Source organism: Hemibagrus wyckioides, linkage group LG03, assembly GCF_019097595.1.
Source record: "Hemibagrus wyckioides isolate EC202008001 linkage group LG03, SWU_Hwy_1.0, whole genome shotgun sequence".
In the NCBI taxonomy this organism is placed as follows: domain Eukaryota; kingdom Metazoa; phylum Chordata; class Actinopteri; order Siluriformes; family Bagridae; genus Hemibagrus; species Hemibagrus wyckioides.
Genome location: NC_080712.1, coordinates 2,074,393 through 2,095,145, shown reverse-complemented (window position 1 = coordinate 2,095,145; position 20,753 = coordinate 2,074,393). Strand labels below are relative to the sequence as shown.

The following is a 20,753-nucleotide window of genomic DNA, read 5'->3' as shown; positions in this document are numbered from 1 at the left end:
ATCTCACTCACTCAATCTCACTCACTCACTCACTCAATCTCACTCACTCACTCAATCTCACTCACTCAATCTCACTCACTCACTCACTCAATCTCACTCACTCAATCTCACTCACTCACTCAATCTCACTCACTCAATCTCACTCACTCACTCACTCAATCTCACTCACTCAATCTCACTCACTCACTCACTCACTCACTCACTCACTCACTCACACACTCACTCAATCTCACTCACTCACTCACTCACTCACTCACTCAATCTCACTCACTCACTCACTCACTCACTCAATCTCACTCACTCAATCTCACTCACTCACTCAATCTCACTCACTCAATCTCACTCACTCACTCACTCAATCTCACTCACTCACTCAATCTCACTCACTCACTCAATCTCACTCACTCAATCTCACTCACTCACTCACTCAATCTCACTCACTCACTCAATCTCACTCACTCACTCAATCTCACTCACTCAATCTCACTCACTCAATCTCACTCACTCACTCAATCTCACTCACTCACTCTCACTCACTCACACTCACTCTCACTCACTCATCCACTCACTTTTTTCATTCTCAGTGAACACATCTAATTGAACGTCACCACATCGCTGCTCTCTACATCAGATCCAGACATGCTGTAGGTGTGGTGTAGGAATAACAAACGCCTGAACAGGAATTTCAGTATTCAGTACTGACTCCATTCAGTCCTGATGCCTAAAAGGTGAAGTGGGGATTTAATAAAACCTGCATATTAGATGATGTTGAGCAGTGTGAGTTTACATCATTACTCTTCTGGAGCTGTGTAACCAGGAGCTCATGAAGATGTGAGGATGAGCATCAGAGTCATTTCTGAAATCCACTACAACTCATCAGCGTTGAGTGTAAATTGTTCTTGGTAATTACAGTCCTAATGCTCTTCAAGGAAGAACATCCATTATAAACACTAAGAAGTAGTACATTCCCCGGTTCAAAGAAACAGGAATTGCACATTCCTGATATTTTGTTCCCGTTTTCTGAGCTCAATTAAGTGAAAAAGACGAGATGGTATGGCATGAGATTGTATGGTATGGTATGAGATGGTATGACATGAGATGTGATGGTATGGTATGGTATCAGATTTGATGAGATGTTCTGCCTTTGTCCTAAGCGTGATGATTGATGACACAGTTTTGACCATGATCCTGCTTCTGGAAGGTTCTCCTTCAGTCCTGAGGAGTTCGAGAGAAACAGCAGCTTTAAATGAAATGTACAGGATGTCAGCACTCTGTACAGCAGGTGCCTGAGTTCTGCTTGTGTACAGCTTTGTGGGAATGGGCGTGTCTGCATGGTGCCGTGACCCGGATCCTGCTGGATTGGTGTGAGTTTTGAGGTTTTGGGGGGGGGTTAGTGGATTGTGTCTTATGATTGTAAACTCCTGTGTAGTCTCTGGTGGAATGCAGTGTGTGGTTTTACTCACTCTACATGCTGTAGGTTTTCTTGGTGAGAACAGTAGCCATTTTCTGGCTCTGTTCCCCAGACTTGGTTCTTGGTGGTGGTTCTTTGATGTTGTTGTGTTAATCCAGTGTCAGGGAGTTTGTGTGTTACCCATAATGCACTGTGAGTGCTGTGTGTGTTGGGCATAACACTACACTACATGTGATTGGTTTATAAATGTAGCGCCAATATGAGAGTGAATTGATTTAGTGTAGGTTTGTGTTACACACTTTTGTTTTGGACACAGATTCATGAGTGAAATTGACCTTTAACCTTTAATGTTGTAGAGATGCATTTGTTGGTCTTTTTAATTTTTTTGGTGCAAAGTTTGAATTGAAAAATAATGGAAGGCAGTTTGTTAAGCCTTGAGAGAGATGTGATGAAAGTTGTATCATCCTCTCGCTAGTGCTGTGTGTGTGTGTGTGTGTGTGTGTGTGTGTGTGTGTGTGTGAGTTTTAGTGATTAGCATTATCGAACTCAGGAGCTGTCAGATGTATAATTGAAGTGTCAGCCACACACACACACACACACATCTTGTTATGTGGGGTCATGTTTAGGAGAGTAGCCATGTTTCCTTTGATCAGAAGTGTGTGTGTGTGTGTGTGCTGCATACTGAGAGCCCACCAGTGTGTTTGGGCTTTAAATGTTTCACTCTGATGGACCAGAGAGAGAAAGATCACTCATCGTGTCGTAGCAATTAATAAGCGATCTTCATGTAGCTCTAACTCAGAATAAAGTGATGATGAAGAGTTGTGCTGAAGACGACAGGTTCTTCTTGGACTCTGGTTCCTCTCCAGGGTTCTCCCTCAGTTCTTGTCTGGTTCCTGCTTCCGTTTTCATTAGAATCTCTTGCTTGAATTCTGTAGGAGTTCTGCTCAAGTCTCTTCTGTCACTTGTAGTTTGTCTCTTGTACTGACTCCAGCTGGCTCTGTTTTTGGGCATGGCTTGTCAAGAGTTCTGTTTTTTGTTTGTTTGTTGTATTTTGTTCAGTGTTTATGGTATTAGCTGTATCTGTGTACTCTATCCTCTAACACTAATTACTTTAACACTGATCAAATAACACTGAACATTGGGTATTGGGTCAGTTCTGTGTTCAGGGTATTGGGTCAGTTCTGTGTTCAGGGTATTGGGTCAGTTCTGTGTTCAGGGTATTGGGTCAGTTCTGCCTGGCTGTGTTCAGGGTATTGGGTCAGTTCTGTGTTCAGGGTATTGGGTCAGTTCTGTGTTCATGGTATTGAGTCAGTTCTGCCTGGCTGTGTTCAGGGTATTGGGTCAGTTCTGTGTTCAGGGTATTGAGTCAGTTCTGCCTGGCTGTGTTCAGGGTATTGGGTCTGGTTCATTTGTGTTTTTTTTCTTGTTTTTCAGTGTTTCACTTGAGTTTTTCTCTGAGTTTTGTGTTGGACTTTGTGCTGGCTCTGCCGTGGATTTTGTGGTTCTTGGACTTGTTTTGAGATGTTCAGGTGGAGATGTTGTGTGTTGTGGGTCCCGTGTTGGTGCACTGTGGTTGGTCCGGTTTGTTTTGTGGTGTAAATGGTGGATTTTCGGCGTTAACTAAAATTCTTTCTCATTCGCATGCAGCAGACGGGTCACGAGCCTCAGGGAGCAAAATCACAAACCCGTCCATATGTTCCTGCCCAGCCAGATCCCACAAGAGCCTAATCGCGTTCTGTAATTACACCACTCCCCCCCCTCTCTGCCCCCCCCCTCTCTTTCCTCTGCTGGCTGGAAATGAGAGAGAAGCCCTCAAACACTCCCTCATCAGATAATTTGTAAATTGCTTCATGTGGTTACTGCTGCTGCTGCCGAACTCTGTCGGCTGTTTTTTTTTCCTTTCTTTCTTTTTTTTGTGAAGGGGACTGCTTGAAATTATAAATAATTGTAACAGATGCAGCAATATGGCCGGCCTCCAGCAAACGAGGCCCCAGATAATTTGGCCGACCCCCTTTGACAGGCCAATTTAATAAAACGCGAACAAAATCTTCCCGCTAATAATTTATCATCCTCTCTCCCAATTGGTTAAACTTAATTACCCTGGCAGTTAACAAGGTCACACCCAGATGCCAAGCGCCGCTGTCGTTTTGATAATGCCATCAGGAACCCAAAAGGTGATGACAGTCCTGTTGTATCTTTCATTACTCCTCAACTTGGTGAGAAAATGCAGGTGCCGAGGCTGTCAGTCCGGGCTAATTATCCCCTCATCATATCGGTTAGATTTTACAGCACAGAACACCACACAGACGAGAGAGAGAGACAGACAGACAGACAGACAGAGAGAGAGAGAGAGAGCCCGAGAGAGAGAGAGAGAGGAGAGAGAGAGAGGAGAGATCAACACTGAGTCTGTTTTATTTACTAACTGGGCACCACTCACTCACAATACTCACTATACTCTATACTCTCACTATACACTATACTCTATACTCTCACTATACACTATACTCTATACTCTCACTATACACTATACTCTATACTCTCACTATACACTATACTCTCACTATACACTATACTCTATACTCTCACTATACACTATACTCTATACTCTCACTATACACTATACTCTCACTATACACTATACTCTATACTCTCACTATACACTATACTCTATACTCTCACTATACACTATACTCTATACTCTCACTATACACTATACTCTCACTATACACTATACTCTCACTATACACTATACTCTCACTATACACTATACTCTATACTCTCACTATACATTATACTCTCACTATACACTATACTCTATACTCTTACTATACACTATACTCTATACTCTCACTATACATTATACTCTCACTATACACTATACTCTATACTCTCACTATACACTATACTCTATACTCTCACTATACACTATACTCTCACTATACACTATACTCTCACTATACACTATACTCTCACTATACACTATACTCTATACTCTCACTATACATTATACTCTCACTATACACTATACTCTATACTCTTACTATACACTATACTCTATACTCTCACTATACATTATACTCTCACTATACACTATACTCTATACTCTCACTATACACTATACTCTATACTCTCACTATACATTATACTCTCACTATACACTATACTCTATACTCTCACTATACACTATACTCTATACTCTCACTATACACTATACTCTATACTCTCACTATACATTATACTCTATACTCTCACTATACACTATACTCTCACTATACACTATACTCTATACTCTCACTATACACTATACTCTATACTCTCACTATACATTATACTCTCACTATACACTATACTCTATACTCTCACTATACACTATACTCTATACTCTCACTATACACTATACTCTCACTATACACTATACTCTATACTCTCACTATACATTATACTCTCACTATACACTATACTCTATACTCTCACTATACACTATACTCTATACTCTCACTATACACTATACTCTATACTCTCACTATACACTATACTCTATACTCTCACTATACACTATACTCTCACTATACACTATACTCTATACTCTCACTATACACTATACTCTATACTCTCACTATACACTATACTCTCACTATACACTATACTCTCACTATACACTATACTCTATACTCTCACTATACACTATACTCTCACTATACACTATACTCTATACTCTCACTATACACTATACTCTATACTCTCACTATACACTATACTCTATACTCTCACTATACACTATACTCTCACTATACACTATACTCTATACTCTCACTATACACTATACTCTACTCTCACTATACACTATACTCTCACTATACACTATACTCTATACTCTCACTATACACTATACTCTCACTATACACTATACTCTATACTCTCACTATACACTATACTCTATACTCTCACTATACACTATACTCTCACTATACACTATACTCTATACTCTCACTATACACTATACTCTATACTCTCACTATACACTATACTCTATACTCTCACTATACACTATACTCTATACTCTCACTATACACTATACTCTATACTCTCACTATACACTATACTCTCACTATACTCTATACTCTCACTATACACTATACTCTCACTATACACTATACTCTATACTCTCACTATACACTATACTCTATACTCTCACTATACACTATACTCTATACACTCACTATACATTATGTTCTATACTCTCACTATACTCTATACTCTCACTATACACTATACACTATACACTCACTATACACTATACTGTATACTCTCACTATACAATGTACTCTCACTATACTCTATACTCTCACTATACAGTATATATTATATACTCTCACTATACACTATACTCTCACTATACAGTATATATTATATACTCTCACTATACACTATACTCTATACTCTCACTATACAGTATATATTATATACTCTCACTATACACTATACTCTCACTATACAGTATATATTATATACTCTCACTATACACTATACTCTATACTCTCACTATACAGTATATATTATATACTCTCACTATACACTATACTCTCACTATACAGTATATATTATATACTCTCACTATACACTATACTCTATACTCTCACTATACAGTATATATTATATACTCTCACTATACACTATACACTATACTGTATACTCTCACTATACACAATACTCTCACTATGCACTATACTCTCACTATACAATGTACTCTCACTATACTCTATACTCTCACTATACAGTATACTGTATACTCTCACTATGCACTATACTCTCACTATGCACTATACTCTCACTATACAATGTACTCTCACTATACTCTATACTCTCACTATACACTATACTCTCACTATACACTATACTCTCACTATACACTATACTCTATACTCTCACTATACACTATACTCTATACTCTCACTATACACTATACTCTCACTATACACTATACTCTATACTCTCACTATACACTATACTCTATACTCTCACTATACATTATACTCTATACTCTCACTATACACTATACTCTATACTCTCACTATACACTATACTCTCACTATACACTATACTCTATACTCTCACTATACTCTATACTCTCACTATACACTATACTCTATACTCTCACTATACACTATACTCTATACTCTCACTATACACTATACTCTATACTCTCACTATACACTATACTCTATACTCTCACTATACACTATACTCTACTCTCACTATACACTATACTCTATACTCTCACTATACACTATACTCTCACTATACACTATACTCTATACTCTCACTATACTCTATACTCTCACTATACACTATACTCTATACTCTCACTATACACTATACTCTCACTATACTCTATACTCTCACTATACACTATACTCTATACTCTCACTATACACTATACTCTCACTATACACTATACTCTATACTCTCACTATACACTATACTCTATACTCTCACTATACACTATACTCTATACTCTCACTATACACTATACTCTCACTATACACTATACTCTATACTCTCACTATACACTATACTCTCACTATACACTATACTCTATACTCTCACTATACACTATACTCTACTCTCACTATACACTATACTCTCACTATACACTATACTCTATACTCTCACTATACACTATACTCTCACTATACACTATACTCTATACTCTCACTATACACTATACACTATACTCTCACTATACACTATACTCTATACTCTCACTATACACTATACTCTCACTATACACTATACTCTATACTCTCACTATACACTATACTCTATACTCTCACTATACACTATACTCTATACTCTCACTATACACTATACTCTATACTCTCACTATACACTATACTCTATACTCTCACTATACACTATACTCTATACTCTCACTATACACTATACTCTATACTCTCACTATACACTATACTCTCACTATACACTATACTCTATACTCTCACTATACACTATACTCTATACTCTCACTATACACTATACTCTCACTATACACTATACTCTATACTCTCACTATACACTATACTCTATACTCTCACTATACACTATACTCTATACACTCACTATACATTATGTTCTATACTCTCACTATACTCTATACTCTCACTATACACTATACACTATACACTCACTATACACTATACACTATACTCTATACTCTCACTATACACTATACTCTCACTATACACTATACTCTATACTCTCACTATACACTATACTCTCACTATACACTATACTCTATACTCTCACTATACACTATACTCTATACTCTCACTATACACTATACTCTCACTATACACTATACTCTCACTATACACTATACTCTATACTCTCACTATACACTATACTCTCACTATACACTATACTCTATACTCTCACTATACACTATACTCTATACTCTCACTATACACTATACTCTATACTCTCACTATACACTATACTCTATACTCTCACTATACACTATACTCTCACTATACACTATACTCTATACTCTCACTATACACTATACTCTCACTATACACTATACTCTATACTCTCACTATACACTATACTCTACTCTCACTATACACTATACTCTCACTATACACTATACTCTATACTCTCACTATACACTATACTCTCACTATACACTATACTCTATACTCTCACTATACACTATACTCTATACTCTCACTATACACTATACTCTATACTCTCACTATACACTATACTCTATACTCTCACTATACACTATACTCTCACTATACACTATACTCTATACTCTCACTATACACTATACTCTATACTCTCACTATACACTATACTCTCACTATACACTATACTCTATACTCTCACTATACACTATACTCTATACTCTCACTATACACTATACTCTCACTATACACTATACTCTATACTCTCACTATACACTATACTCTCACTATACACTATACTCTATACTCTCACTATACACTATACTCTACTCTCACTATACACTATACTCTCACTATACACTATACTCTATACTCTCACTATACACTATACTCTCACTATACACTATACTCTATACTCTCACTATACACTATACTCTATACTCTCACTATACACTATACTCTCACTATACACTATACTCTATACTCTCACTATACACTATACTCTATACTCTCACTATACACTATACTCTATACTCTCACTATACACTATACTCTATACTCTCACTATACACTATACTCTATACTCTCACTATACACTATACTCTCACTATACTCTATACTCTCACTATACACTATACTCTCACTATACACTATACTCTATACTCTCACTATACACTATACTCTATACTCTCACTATACACTATACTCTATACACTCACTATACATTATGTTCTATACTCTCACTATACTCTATACTCTCACTATACACTATACACTATACACTCACTATACACTATACTCTCACTATGCACTATACTCTCACTATACAATGTACTCTCACTATACTCTATACTCTCACTATACAGTATATATTATATACTCTCACTATACACTATACTCTCACTATACAGTATATATTATATACTCTCACTATACACTATACTCTATACTCTCACTATACAGTATATATTATATACTCTCACTATACACTATACACTATACTGTATACTCTCACTATACACAATACTCTCACTATACACTATACTCTATACTCTCACTATGCACTATACTCTCACTATACAATGTACTCTCACTATACTCTATACTCTCACTATACAGTATACTGTATACTCTCACTATGCACTATACTCTCACTATGCACTATACTCTCACTATACAATGTACTCTCACTATACACTATACTCTCTCTTTACTCTATACTCTCACTATACACTATACTCTCACTATACACTATACTCTATACTCTCACTATACACTATACTCTATACTCTCACTATACACTATACTCTATACTCTCACTATACACTATACTCTATACTCTCACTATACACTATACTCTATACTCTCACTATACACTATACTCTATACTCTCACTATACACTATACTCTCACTATACACTATACTCTATACTCTCACTATACATTATATTCTATACTCTCACTATACTCTATACTCTCACTATACACTATACACTCACTATACACTATACTGTATACTCTCACTATACACTATACTCTCACTATGCACTATACTCTCACTATACAATGTACTCTCACTATACTCTATACTCTCACTATACAGTATATATTATATACTCTCACTATACACTATACACTCACTATACACTATACTGTATACTCTCACTATGCACTATACTCTCACTATGCACTATACTCTCACTATGCACTATACTCTTACTATACAATGTACTCTCACTATACACTATACTCTCACTATACACTATACTCTCAATATACACTATACACTGTACTCTCTCTTTACTCTATACTCTCACTATACTCTATACTCTCACTATACACTATACTCTCACTATACACTATGCTCTATACTCTCACTATACACTATACTCTCACTATAATCTATACTCTCACTATACACTATACTCTATACTCTCACTATACACTATACTCTCACTATACACTATACACTGTACTCTCTCTTTACTCTATACTCTCACTATACAGTATATATTATATACTCTCACTATACACTATACACTCACTATACACTATACTGTATACTCTCACTATACACTATACTCTCAATATACACTATACAATGTACTCTCACTATACACTATACTCTATACTCTCACTATACACTATACTCTCACTATACACTATACTCTATACTCTCACTATACTCTATACTCTCACTATACACTATATTCTCTACTCTCACTATACTCTATACTCTCAATATACATTATACACTATACTCTATACTCTCAATATACACTATACTCTATACTCTCTCTTTACTCTCAATATACATTATACACTATACTCTCACTACAAACAATACCCTCACACTATTCATTATACTCTATAGTCTTAGACTATATACTTTACTCTCATACTATACACTACCACCACACTACACACTCCCACTGTACATTTTATCCTCACTCTGTACAGAAGTGAACAGATCAGATTAGAATGAAACAGGTGATTGACCAGAACTGACCAGACAGACTGGAATCAGACCACAGAATTTCTACACCTGTCCCAATGAAACAGTTATTACAGGTTTATTACTACAGATTTTAATGTCACTGCTGATTGATCTGTGGATTTATGGTATGTTCATGTCTTTGTAGTCACTTTACACCAGTTCACAGAAATGTTTATTATTATTATTATTATTATTTTTTTTTATTATTATTATTGTTGTTGTTGTTGTTGTGTTTGTAATCAGTTATTTCTATCGTTATTTTTATTTCTTTTTTTTTTTTTAGATTAATTAGAATAGCAATTGTTTTTCATATTTATATAAAGTTTTATACTTGTGCCTCTGCCCAATAAAACACACACACACACTCACACACTCACGGAGGATTGAATGTTTTAATATTAGTTACAGAAAGATTCAGTAATGAGTGTAATGTTTAATTAAGTGTAATAATTTTTGTGTGTGTGTGTGTGTGTGTGAGCAGCAGAAGATGGAGCAGGAGTGTGTGGAGGCTGCAGAGAGTCAGGAGTGTGTGTCTCACTTTCCTTCTTCTGAGACTCAGAGCTGTGGAACACAAACAGAGCAGGTAGACACACACACACACACACACACACACACACACACACACTGATGCACCTGACCGTACTTAACACAAGCTTTGCGTTTGTGGTGTGTGTGTGTGTGTGCTGGTCAGGACGCCTCAGATCTTCTTCCACTACAGTAAAGAGTATCACAGTGTCTGTGTCCCTGTGGTCATTTCACACACGCGCACACACACACAATTGCACAGAGGTTCTTCAGTATTGAAGAACTTTGCACTGTGTGTGTATGTGTGTGTGTGTGTGTGTCTGACACTCCTCTGAGGCCTGTAACTTTGTTCTTTACATGTCATCAGATCAGATCAGCTTTACACACACTCCATCATCATTAACATCCTCCTTTATCACACTTCCTTTATTCACACCATCACTTTACACCTCACTCTCTCTCTCTCTCTCTCTCTCTCTCTCTCTCTCTCACTTTCTCTCAGTCCTGATATAACAATTAAAAGCCTCTTCCTCTGTGTGTGTGTGTGTGTCTTGATGGTTTGTGTCATGTGTTTCGTTACTGACTGAGCTCAAAGTGGCCATACTAATAAAGTGCATCTCTCTCTCTCTCTCTTCCTCAGTGTTCCAGGTCTGTTTCTCCAAGCAGCAGTAAAGCAGCTGAGAAGAAAATTCAGCAGTTGGAGGAGTTACTCACTCTCAAGGTAACCACACATCTCTCTCTCTGGCTCTCTCTATCTCTCTCTCTTTGTCATGGTCTTTCTCTCTGGCTCTCTTGCTGCAGAGAAGCAGAAAGAGAGAGAAACATAAATATAGTAAGGCAGGTGACAGAAATGGAGTGAGAGAGAGGGAGAAAGACAGAGAGACACATACAGTAAAGCAGGAGACAGATACAGAGAAATGAACAGATGAGAGACAGACACAGAGCGAGAGAGAGACAGAGGCAGAAAAAAAAACTTCATTACCTCTTGTAGTAGCTGTCACTTTAACACTCTCTAATCACAGAACAAAGACTCACTCATGGAGTTTTAGCCCGTCTGTGTGTGTGTGTGTCTGTGTGTCTGTGTGTGTGTCTTTGTGTGTGTGTAAGAGGTTAAAGTGTCTATTACGCTCCACACTTGATGGGTTAATGGAAGAGTTATTCAAAGCATTTATGGAAGATTCAGTGACGCACCAGAGACTCGTTTAACACACACACACACACACACACATTGCTGTTGCCCTTCTATTTTCCACCTGACCTTCTTCCCCTCCACCACCTTACACACACACACACACACACACACACTTGTTCGCCGTCTGTGAAGGCAATGAAACAGCGGGAGAGGCTCTAGTTTGGCTCAAGCCTGCTGCAGGACCCACGATCTCCACTAAACGAATCATCTACATCACTCAGCTGACCTTCACACACACACACACACACACACAAACTTGCTCTTTGACCTTGCCTCCTCTTTACGTATATCTCTTTCATGCCCAGATGGTTGTAGCTTTGAAATAAATGAATAAGGAACAACAGCAGGAGATGAAAAGATGAACAAATGATCCAGCTCATCTGGGAAGAAATAAACAACTCCTGTGCTACTGGAAAATAATCAACATTACAGAGAAACTGTTAACCAGTGTAAACTGTTCCAGCTTCAGCTCTGACTGATACACAGCACTGACACTGGAGACTCCTTCCACATGATATTTATTATCAGTGGAGTGTGTGCTGTACTTGTCACTGTGAAGGAGCTGTTGCTATGGAAACGATAAGAGCAAGTGCATTAATATAAAGCTGTGCTACAGTCAGAGCTACTGTTAGAGAGAATTCATCACCACCTGATCCACCAATCAGAATTCATCACCACCTGATCCACCAATCAGAATTAATCAACACCCTGATCCACCAATCAGAATTAATCAACACCTGATCCACCAATCAGAATTAATCACCACCTGATCCACCAATCAGAATTCATCAACACCTGATCCACCAATCAGAATTCATCACCACCTGATCCACCAATCAGAATTCATCACCACCTGATCCACCAATCAGAATTCATCAACACCTGATCCACCAATCAGAATTCATCACCACCTGATCCACCAATCAGAATTCATCACCACCCTGATCCACCAATCAGAATTCATCAACACCTGATCCACCAATCAGAATTCATCACCACCTGATCCACCAATCAGAATTCATCACCACCTGATCCACCAATCAGAATTCATCAACACCCCGATCCACCAATCAGAGTCCAGAACTCAGCAGTCATTAATGCTGTGAGCTTTGAGGAGAGTGAGCAGTGTCTGAAAGTTGAGTTAGGTTTATCGAGACCCAGCTCAGATCACACGCTGAGAATGTTGCCATGGTGTGTGTGTGTGTGTGTGTGTGTGTGTGTGTGTGTGTCGATCGATTCCGAGGACCCTCGGCACTCCATGATGTGGCTAACGCCGTGTCACTCTGATGAGAAACACTCTCCTATCAATCTGGGCCGTTCATTAGAGCTCCACAGTGCTGCTCACGCTCCCTCTCCTTCTTGTCTTGTCTTTTTTCCCCTTTTTTTCTCTCTTTTCGAAGGCTCTGCTTGTCCTCTTGTGAATATCTGAGCGGTAAATCCATACTTGTCACACAGGCGGAGGGGCTTGTTCTCTTTGTCCTTGTTAATAATAACAGGGTTCAGGGTGCTGCTTCTCCCGCCTGGCAGGCCTGCCGTGTCATAGCTGCAGTAAACAAGCCCTCTCTCTCTCTCTCTCTCTCTCTCTCTCCTCTGCTCTCTGTTCTCCGTCTGGGTTCTGGCCGCTCATGCAGAAAGCAGATCTGACTTGCCTCTTCCAGCTCTCGCCCTCGCTAAGGTCAGAATAATAGGGCGCTTCTTGTCAGGAAAATCTATATGTTCACCCCTGAAAAGTCTGTTGTAATCTTTAGTGGGGATTTTTTTCTTCTTCTTTTTTTTCATCCTCTTCAAATGGCTAAGGGTCAATATTTGTAGGCGATTTGGGAAGCGACCCTCATCGCACCCCCCCACCTCCACCCCTCCTGAATCTGCCCCCTAACCACCCCACCCCTCCCCACCCCGTGCATGTCTTCTCCCCCGCTGAGAGGTTTAAGTCGGAGTGAAGGAGCGAGTGGAGAAGTGAAGGAGTCAGCCTCTCCCTATTGGCCGGCCGGTGAAATGTCAGGCTGTAATTATGTCTCAGGTGCCAGGTTGGCGTGGAAACGCTTATCAGTGTCTCTCTCGCTCTAAAAGTAAAGCGAAGGCGAAAAGAAAGACAAGCGTGAAAGAAGGGGAGAGCACTTTGTGTTTAAGAAAAAAGTTTTTGTCTAAGAAAGTTAAACTGCAGGTTTAGTGAGCAGAACCTTTACACACCACTTAAACTGTTCACATTATTTTTACCAATAAAGGTCTTGTGGAGTCATAAGTCAAAGCAAAGGACATGTAAAAGTACTGAAAAGTCTCGGTGTGTCTCGTTACAGACGGACGAGAACGAGGAGTTGAGGCGAGCTCATGCGAAGCGTCACGATCGTCTGCGTCTGATTCAGACCAACTACAGAGCGGTGAAGGAGCAGCTGAAGGAGGTGGAGGACACACAGGGCCTGTGAGTAACACACACACACACACACACACACACTGAACAATAACAATTCTTTACACAAATATACTTCATCAAACACCAGCATTATTGTAAAACATACAGTAGCAATGCATATTTTACACTAACACCCTAAGGTTCAAATACAGCATCCACCACCAAACACCATCAGATACTCTGTCTGACTCCACCACACACCATCAGACTCCACCAAACACCATCAGATACTCTGTCTGACTCCACCACACACCATCAGACTCCACCACACACCATCAGACTCCACCAAACACCATCAGATACTCTGTCTGACTCCACCACACACCATCAGACTCCACCACACACCATCAGATACTCTGTCTGACTCCACCACACACCATCAGACTCCACCACACACCATCAGATACTCTGTCTGACTCCACCACACACCATCAGATACTCTGTCTGACTCCACCACACACCATCAGACTCCACCAAACACCATCAGATACTCTGTCTGACTCCACCACACACCATCAGACTCCACCAAACACCATCAGATACTCTGTCTGACTCCACCACACACCATCAGACTCCACCAAACACCATCAGACTGTGTGACTCCACCACACACCATCAGACTCCACTACACACCATCAGATACTCTGTCAGACTCCACCACACACCATCAGACTCCACCAAACACCATCAGACTCCACCACACACCATCAGATACTCTGTCAGACTCTACCAAACACCTTCAGATACTCTGTCAGACTCCACCACACACCATCAGACTCCACCAAACACCATCAGATACTCTGTCTGACTCCACCACACACCATCAGACTCCACCACACACCATCAGACTCCACCACACACCATCAGACTCCACCACACACCATCAGATACTCTGTCTGACTCCACCACACACCATCAGACTCCACCACACACCATCAGATACTCTGTCTGACTCCACCACACACCATCCTATACTCTGTCAGACTCCACCAAACACCATCAGATACTCTGTCTCACTCCACCACACACCATCAGACCCCACCACACACCATCAGACTCCACCACACACCATCAGACTCCACCAAACACCATCAGATACTCTGTCTGACTCCACCACACACCATCAGACTCCACCAAACACCATCAGACTGTGTGACTCCACCACACACCATCAGACTCCACTACACACCATCAGATACTCTGTCAGACTCCACCACACACCATCAGACTCCACCACACACCATCAGACTCCACCAAACACCATCAGACTCCACCACACACCATCCTATACTCTGTCAGACTCTACCAAACACCTTCAGATACTCTGTCAGACTCCACCACACACCATCAGACACCACCAAACACCATCAGATACTCTGTCTGACTCCACCACACACCATCATATACTCTGTCAGACTCCACCACACACCATCAGATACTCTGTCAGACTCCACCACACACCATCAGATACTCTGTCAGACTCCACCACACACCATCAGACATCACCAAACACCATCAGATACTCTGTCAGACTCCACCACACACCATCAGATACTCTGTCAGACTCCACCACACACCATCCTATACTCTGTCAGACTCCACCACACACCATCCTATACTCTGTCAGACTCCACCACACACCATCCTATACTCTGTCAGACTCCACCACACACCATCAGACTCCACCACACACCATCAGATACTCTGTCAGACTCCACCACACACCATCAGACACCACCAAACACCATCAGATACTCTGTCAGACTCCACCACACACCATCCTATACTCTGTCAGACTCCACCACACACCATCATATACTCTGTCTGACTCCACCACACACCATCCTATACTCTGTCAGACTCCACCACACACCATCAGACACCACCAAACACCATCAGATACTCTGTCAGACTCCACCACACACCATCCTATACTCTGTCAGACTCCACCACACACCATCCTATACTCTGTCAGACTCCACCACACACCATCAGACACCACCAAACACCATCATATACTCTGTCTGACTCCACCACACACCATCCTATACTCTGTCAGACTCCACCACACACCATCCTATACTCTGTCAGACTCCACCACACACCATCAGATACTCTGTCAGACTCCACCACACACCATCCTATACTCTGTCAGACTCCACCACACACCATCCTATACTCTGTCAGACTCCACCACACACCATCCTATACTCTGTCAGACTCCACCACACACCATCCTATACTCTGTCAGACTCCACCACACACCATCAGATACTCTGTCAGACTCCACCACACACCATCCTATACTCTGTCAGACTCCACCACACACCATCCTATACTCTGTCAGACTCCACCACACACCATCAGACACCACCAAACACCATCAGATACTCTGTCAGACTCCACCACACACCATCCTATACTCTGTCAGACTCCACCACACACCATCCTATACTCTGTCAGACTCCACCACACACCATCAGATACTCTGTCAGACTCCACCACACACCATCCTATACTCTGTCAGACTCCACCACACACCATCCTATACTCTGTCAGACTCCACCACACACCATCAGATACTCTGTCAGACTCCACCACACACCATCCTATACTCTGTCAGACTCCACCACACACCATCAGACACCACCAAACACCATCAGATACTCTGTCAGACTCCACCACACACCATCCTATACTCTGTCAGACTCCACCACACACCATCAGACACCACCAAACACCATCAGATACTCTGTCAGACTCCACCACACACCATCCTATACTCTGTCAGACTCCACCACACACCATTAGACTCCACCAAACACCATCAGATACTCTGTCAGACTCCACCACACACCATCAGATACTCTGTCAGACTCCACCACACACCATCAGACACCACCAAACACCATCAGATACTCTGTCAGACTCCACCACACACCATCCTATACTCTGTCAGACTCCACCACACACCATTAGACTCCACCAAACACCATCAGATACTCTGTCAGACTCCACCACACACCATCAGATGTCCTTTCCCTTCTGTAATCCTTCTGTAACCCTGTCCCTTCTGTAACTCTGTCCTTTCTTTAACCCTGTCCCTTCCTTAACTTTGGGTAACTTCCTGACCTCATCTCTACCCTTACCCTGTCCCTTCCCTGACCGTGTCCCTTCCAGAACTGTTTCTCTTCCATGTCTTGAACATGAACCGCCCCCTAAACACACCCCTTCCTTGACCACAGGTAAGTCTGTTCTATTACTGCCTCACTTCTCTAACCTCCCCTTCTATGTCCGTGTCTCTTCAGTAGTTACTCCTCCCTGACTGTGTCTCTCTTCTCTTACCTCATCTTTCCCATACCCGTGTCACTTCCTGTGTGAGTGATGTTAACTGCTAGACGGACGGTGTGAGAATTAGAGCTCAGTGCTGCAGTGAGCTGGAGCTGAGCAGCAGAGTAAAGTGTCATTAGGGTTCCTCTGTCTCTCTGTCTCTCTCTGTCTGTCTCTCTCTCTGTCTCTCTCTCTCTCTCTCTCTCTGTTTTTTGGAGGTGTTTAAACAGAGCTAATAGAAGTGTGTTGAGTTTCTGAGCGGGATGCGAGCGTTGACCTCGTCGACTTGACTCTCTCTGGGTTAATTAAAGGAAACAGCCATGCAACGTGAACCCGTGTGAAAGGAGTGTGAATTCATCCACGTGTGTGTGTGTGTGTGTGTGTGTTAGACGGGGAAGGGAATGGAAACGATGGACATAATACGATGAAGGTTATGTATCTTTTATTTTATATCATTAAAAAGCCTCATCAACAGCAGGAACAGTACTTATTTAGTGTAAAATAAATAAATAAATACATTTTATTAGGACTAAAGAATTGAATTTTGCTGATAAATTGTCACACTGCACATGTTTTTTTGTTAAATGATTATTTTAAAATAAATATAAATTGATGAAATTAGTGATGAATTCTAAAATTAAAATTGAAATAAACAGAAAATAGGAATTATTAAAACATTTAAAAATCATTAATAATTTTTCTATATTCATATTTTAAATATAAAATTTTAAAATATATATATATATATATTATATTTAATAGTTTTATTAAAAAACGCTCTGAATGCAGAGAACGTGAAATACATGCTGTGTTTAGTGTGTGTTAAAGAGACTGGAGTGTGTGTGTGTGTGTGTGTTCTATTTACACATCCCAAAAAAATTATTTTGTCTATTTATTATTATTCTGCCTTTACTGTATCAAAGGCAGGAGTGGTCACAGAAACTAAAGAGGAAGCGTGTGAATCTGTGGGTTCTGATCTGCAGGTGATTTGTGTTTTGGGGATGAGTAACAAAAAAACCCCAGATAAATAGTGAAGGAAGAGAAAGACACAGGGGACTGATTTGTGAGACACGTGTTAAACCAATCTGTAGTTCAAAATACAGAACAACCACAATCTTCTACATGGAAATGTTCTGTGTGTGTTGGGGTTTGTGTGTGTGTGTTGGGGTTTGTGTGTGTGTTGGGGTTTGTGTGTGTGTTGGGGTTTGTGTGAGTGTTTGTGTTGGGATTTGTGTGAGTGTGTGTGTGTTGGGGTTTGTGTGAGGGTGTGTGTGTTGGGGTTTGTGTGAGTGTAGTTATTGTTCTGACTGCAGATGGATCCAGATTTACCTGTAGTTGTCTGTGTGTTGTGTTGAGTGTCTGGAGCTCTGACTCTCATGAATAAGAGCAGGTCAGTGTGTGTCACCTGTACAGATGTGGATCAGGCAGTGGTCAGTGCAGGAGTTTGGGCCGCGGTTCCCGTCTCAGTCCCGAGGTCTCTGCGCAGCAGCAGCGGTGCGTTGTGGTGGTGTTTGTGGGTTTTTGCGTGGAGGTTTTTGCGGGCGGCGCGCGGCTGTAGGGAGCGGCTCGGCGTCTGCCCGGCCCGTGGAGAGCGGCGCCAGCGTGTTTGGAAGACAATAGGAAATGAAGAAGCTGTGTTAAATGCAGAGAAATCAGTTCTAACAAGCCAGGGGGGAAGACGTCAGCTCTTATCGCTTTTTGGGGCTTGTTAAGGAGCCCCCAGCCGCCACCCCCCGCCTCCTGCCCCGTTCCTCCACTTACACACTCTCATAAAACAGCACAGTGGGTGGCAGGGGCTTGATGGGGATCGGGTTAAGGTGGGTTAACACACACACACGGCTTTACTTGTATAGAATCAGAATTCGTCAACGTTTCTGCTTTGACCTTTTGCTGCTCGATTGATCGACTGCACAAACCGGTCCGCCTCGCCGAATGAATTTATTAGCTATCACAGCTAAGTGGATTAGCCTTTCTAACTAACCGTATTACACACCTGCTGGCTGAGAGGAAGTCCTCGGGAGAGGTCAGGCTCGCTACACCATTATTGACGGGCAAAGAAAGCGCTAGCTCTCTCTGCTGCCCGCTAGCGCTTCATTATAATGCAAACGGCCTCACACCGGAGCCCTGAGGAACGCCACGTCACTCGCGATTAGCTCTGCGCTAAACCGATGCTGTTAGGAACAAGCTCGCACACGCACACACACACACACACACTTCCTAAAGCTTAAAGTTTAGATATGTGAGTTAGTGTAAATCAGAGCAGGGACGATGGGATGTGTAAATAGAATTAAAGTTTATTAAAACGTCCAACATCCTGATCAAAGATGCAGTCATAAACTCACCACAATTAACACAAGCCTCTCTCTCTCTCTCTCTCTCTCTCTCTCTCTCTTTATTTCTCTCTCTCTCTCTCTCTCTCTCTCTCTCTCTCTCTTTATTTCTCTCTCTCTCTCTCTTTATTTCTCTCTCTTCCTCTCTCTCTCTCTCTCTCTCTCTCTCTCTTTATTTCTCTCTCTCTCTCTCTCTCTCTCTCTCTCTCTCTCTCTCTTTATTTCTCTCTCTCTCTCTCTCTCTCTTTTTTTCTCTCTCTTCCTCTCTCTCTCTCTCTCTCTCTCTCTCTCTCTTTATTTCTCTCTCTTCCTCTCTCTCTCTCTCTCTCTCTCTTTATTTCTCTCTCTCTCTTTATTTCTCTCTCTTCC

At 40.9% G+C, this 20,753-nt stretch overlaps 1 protein-coding gene across 8 annotated transcripts in view; it reads left to right on the top strand.

Moving 5' to 3' along the window:
- Positions 1–20,753, top strand: part of cntln (centlein, centrosomal protein) — a 182,206-nt gene that overhangs the window by 37,595 nt on the left and 123,858 nt on the right. For all 8 annotated transcript variants that reach the window (XM_058386074.1, XM_058386071.1, XM_058386070.1 and 5 more), the window contains 3 exons: positions 11,079–11,180; positions 11,763–11,843; positions 14,612–14,733. In XM_058386074.1, the coding sequence (XP_058242057.1) occupies positions 11,079–11,180; positions 11,763–11,843; positions 14,612–14,733 (305 nt within the window). The remainder of the gene's footprint in view (positions 1–11,078; positions 11,181–11,762; positions 11,844–14,611; positions 14,734–20,753) is intronic.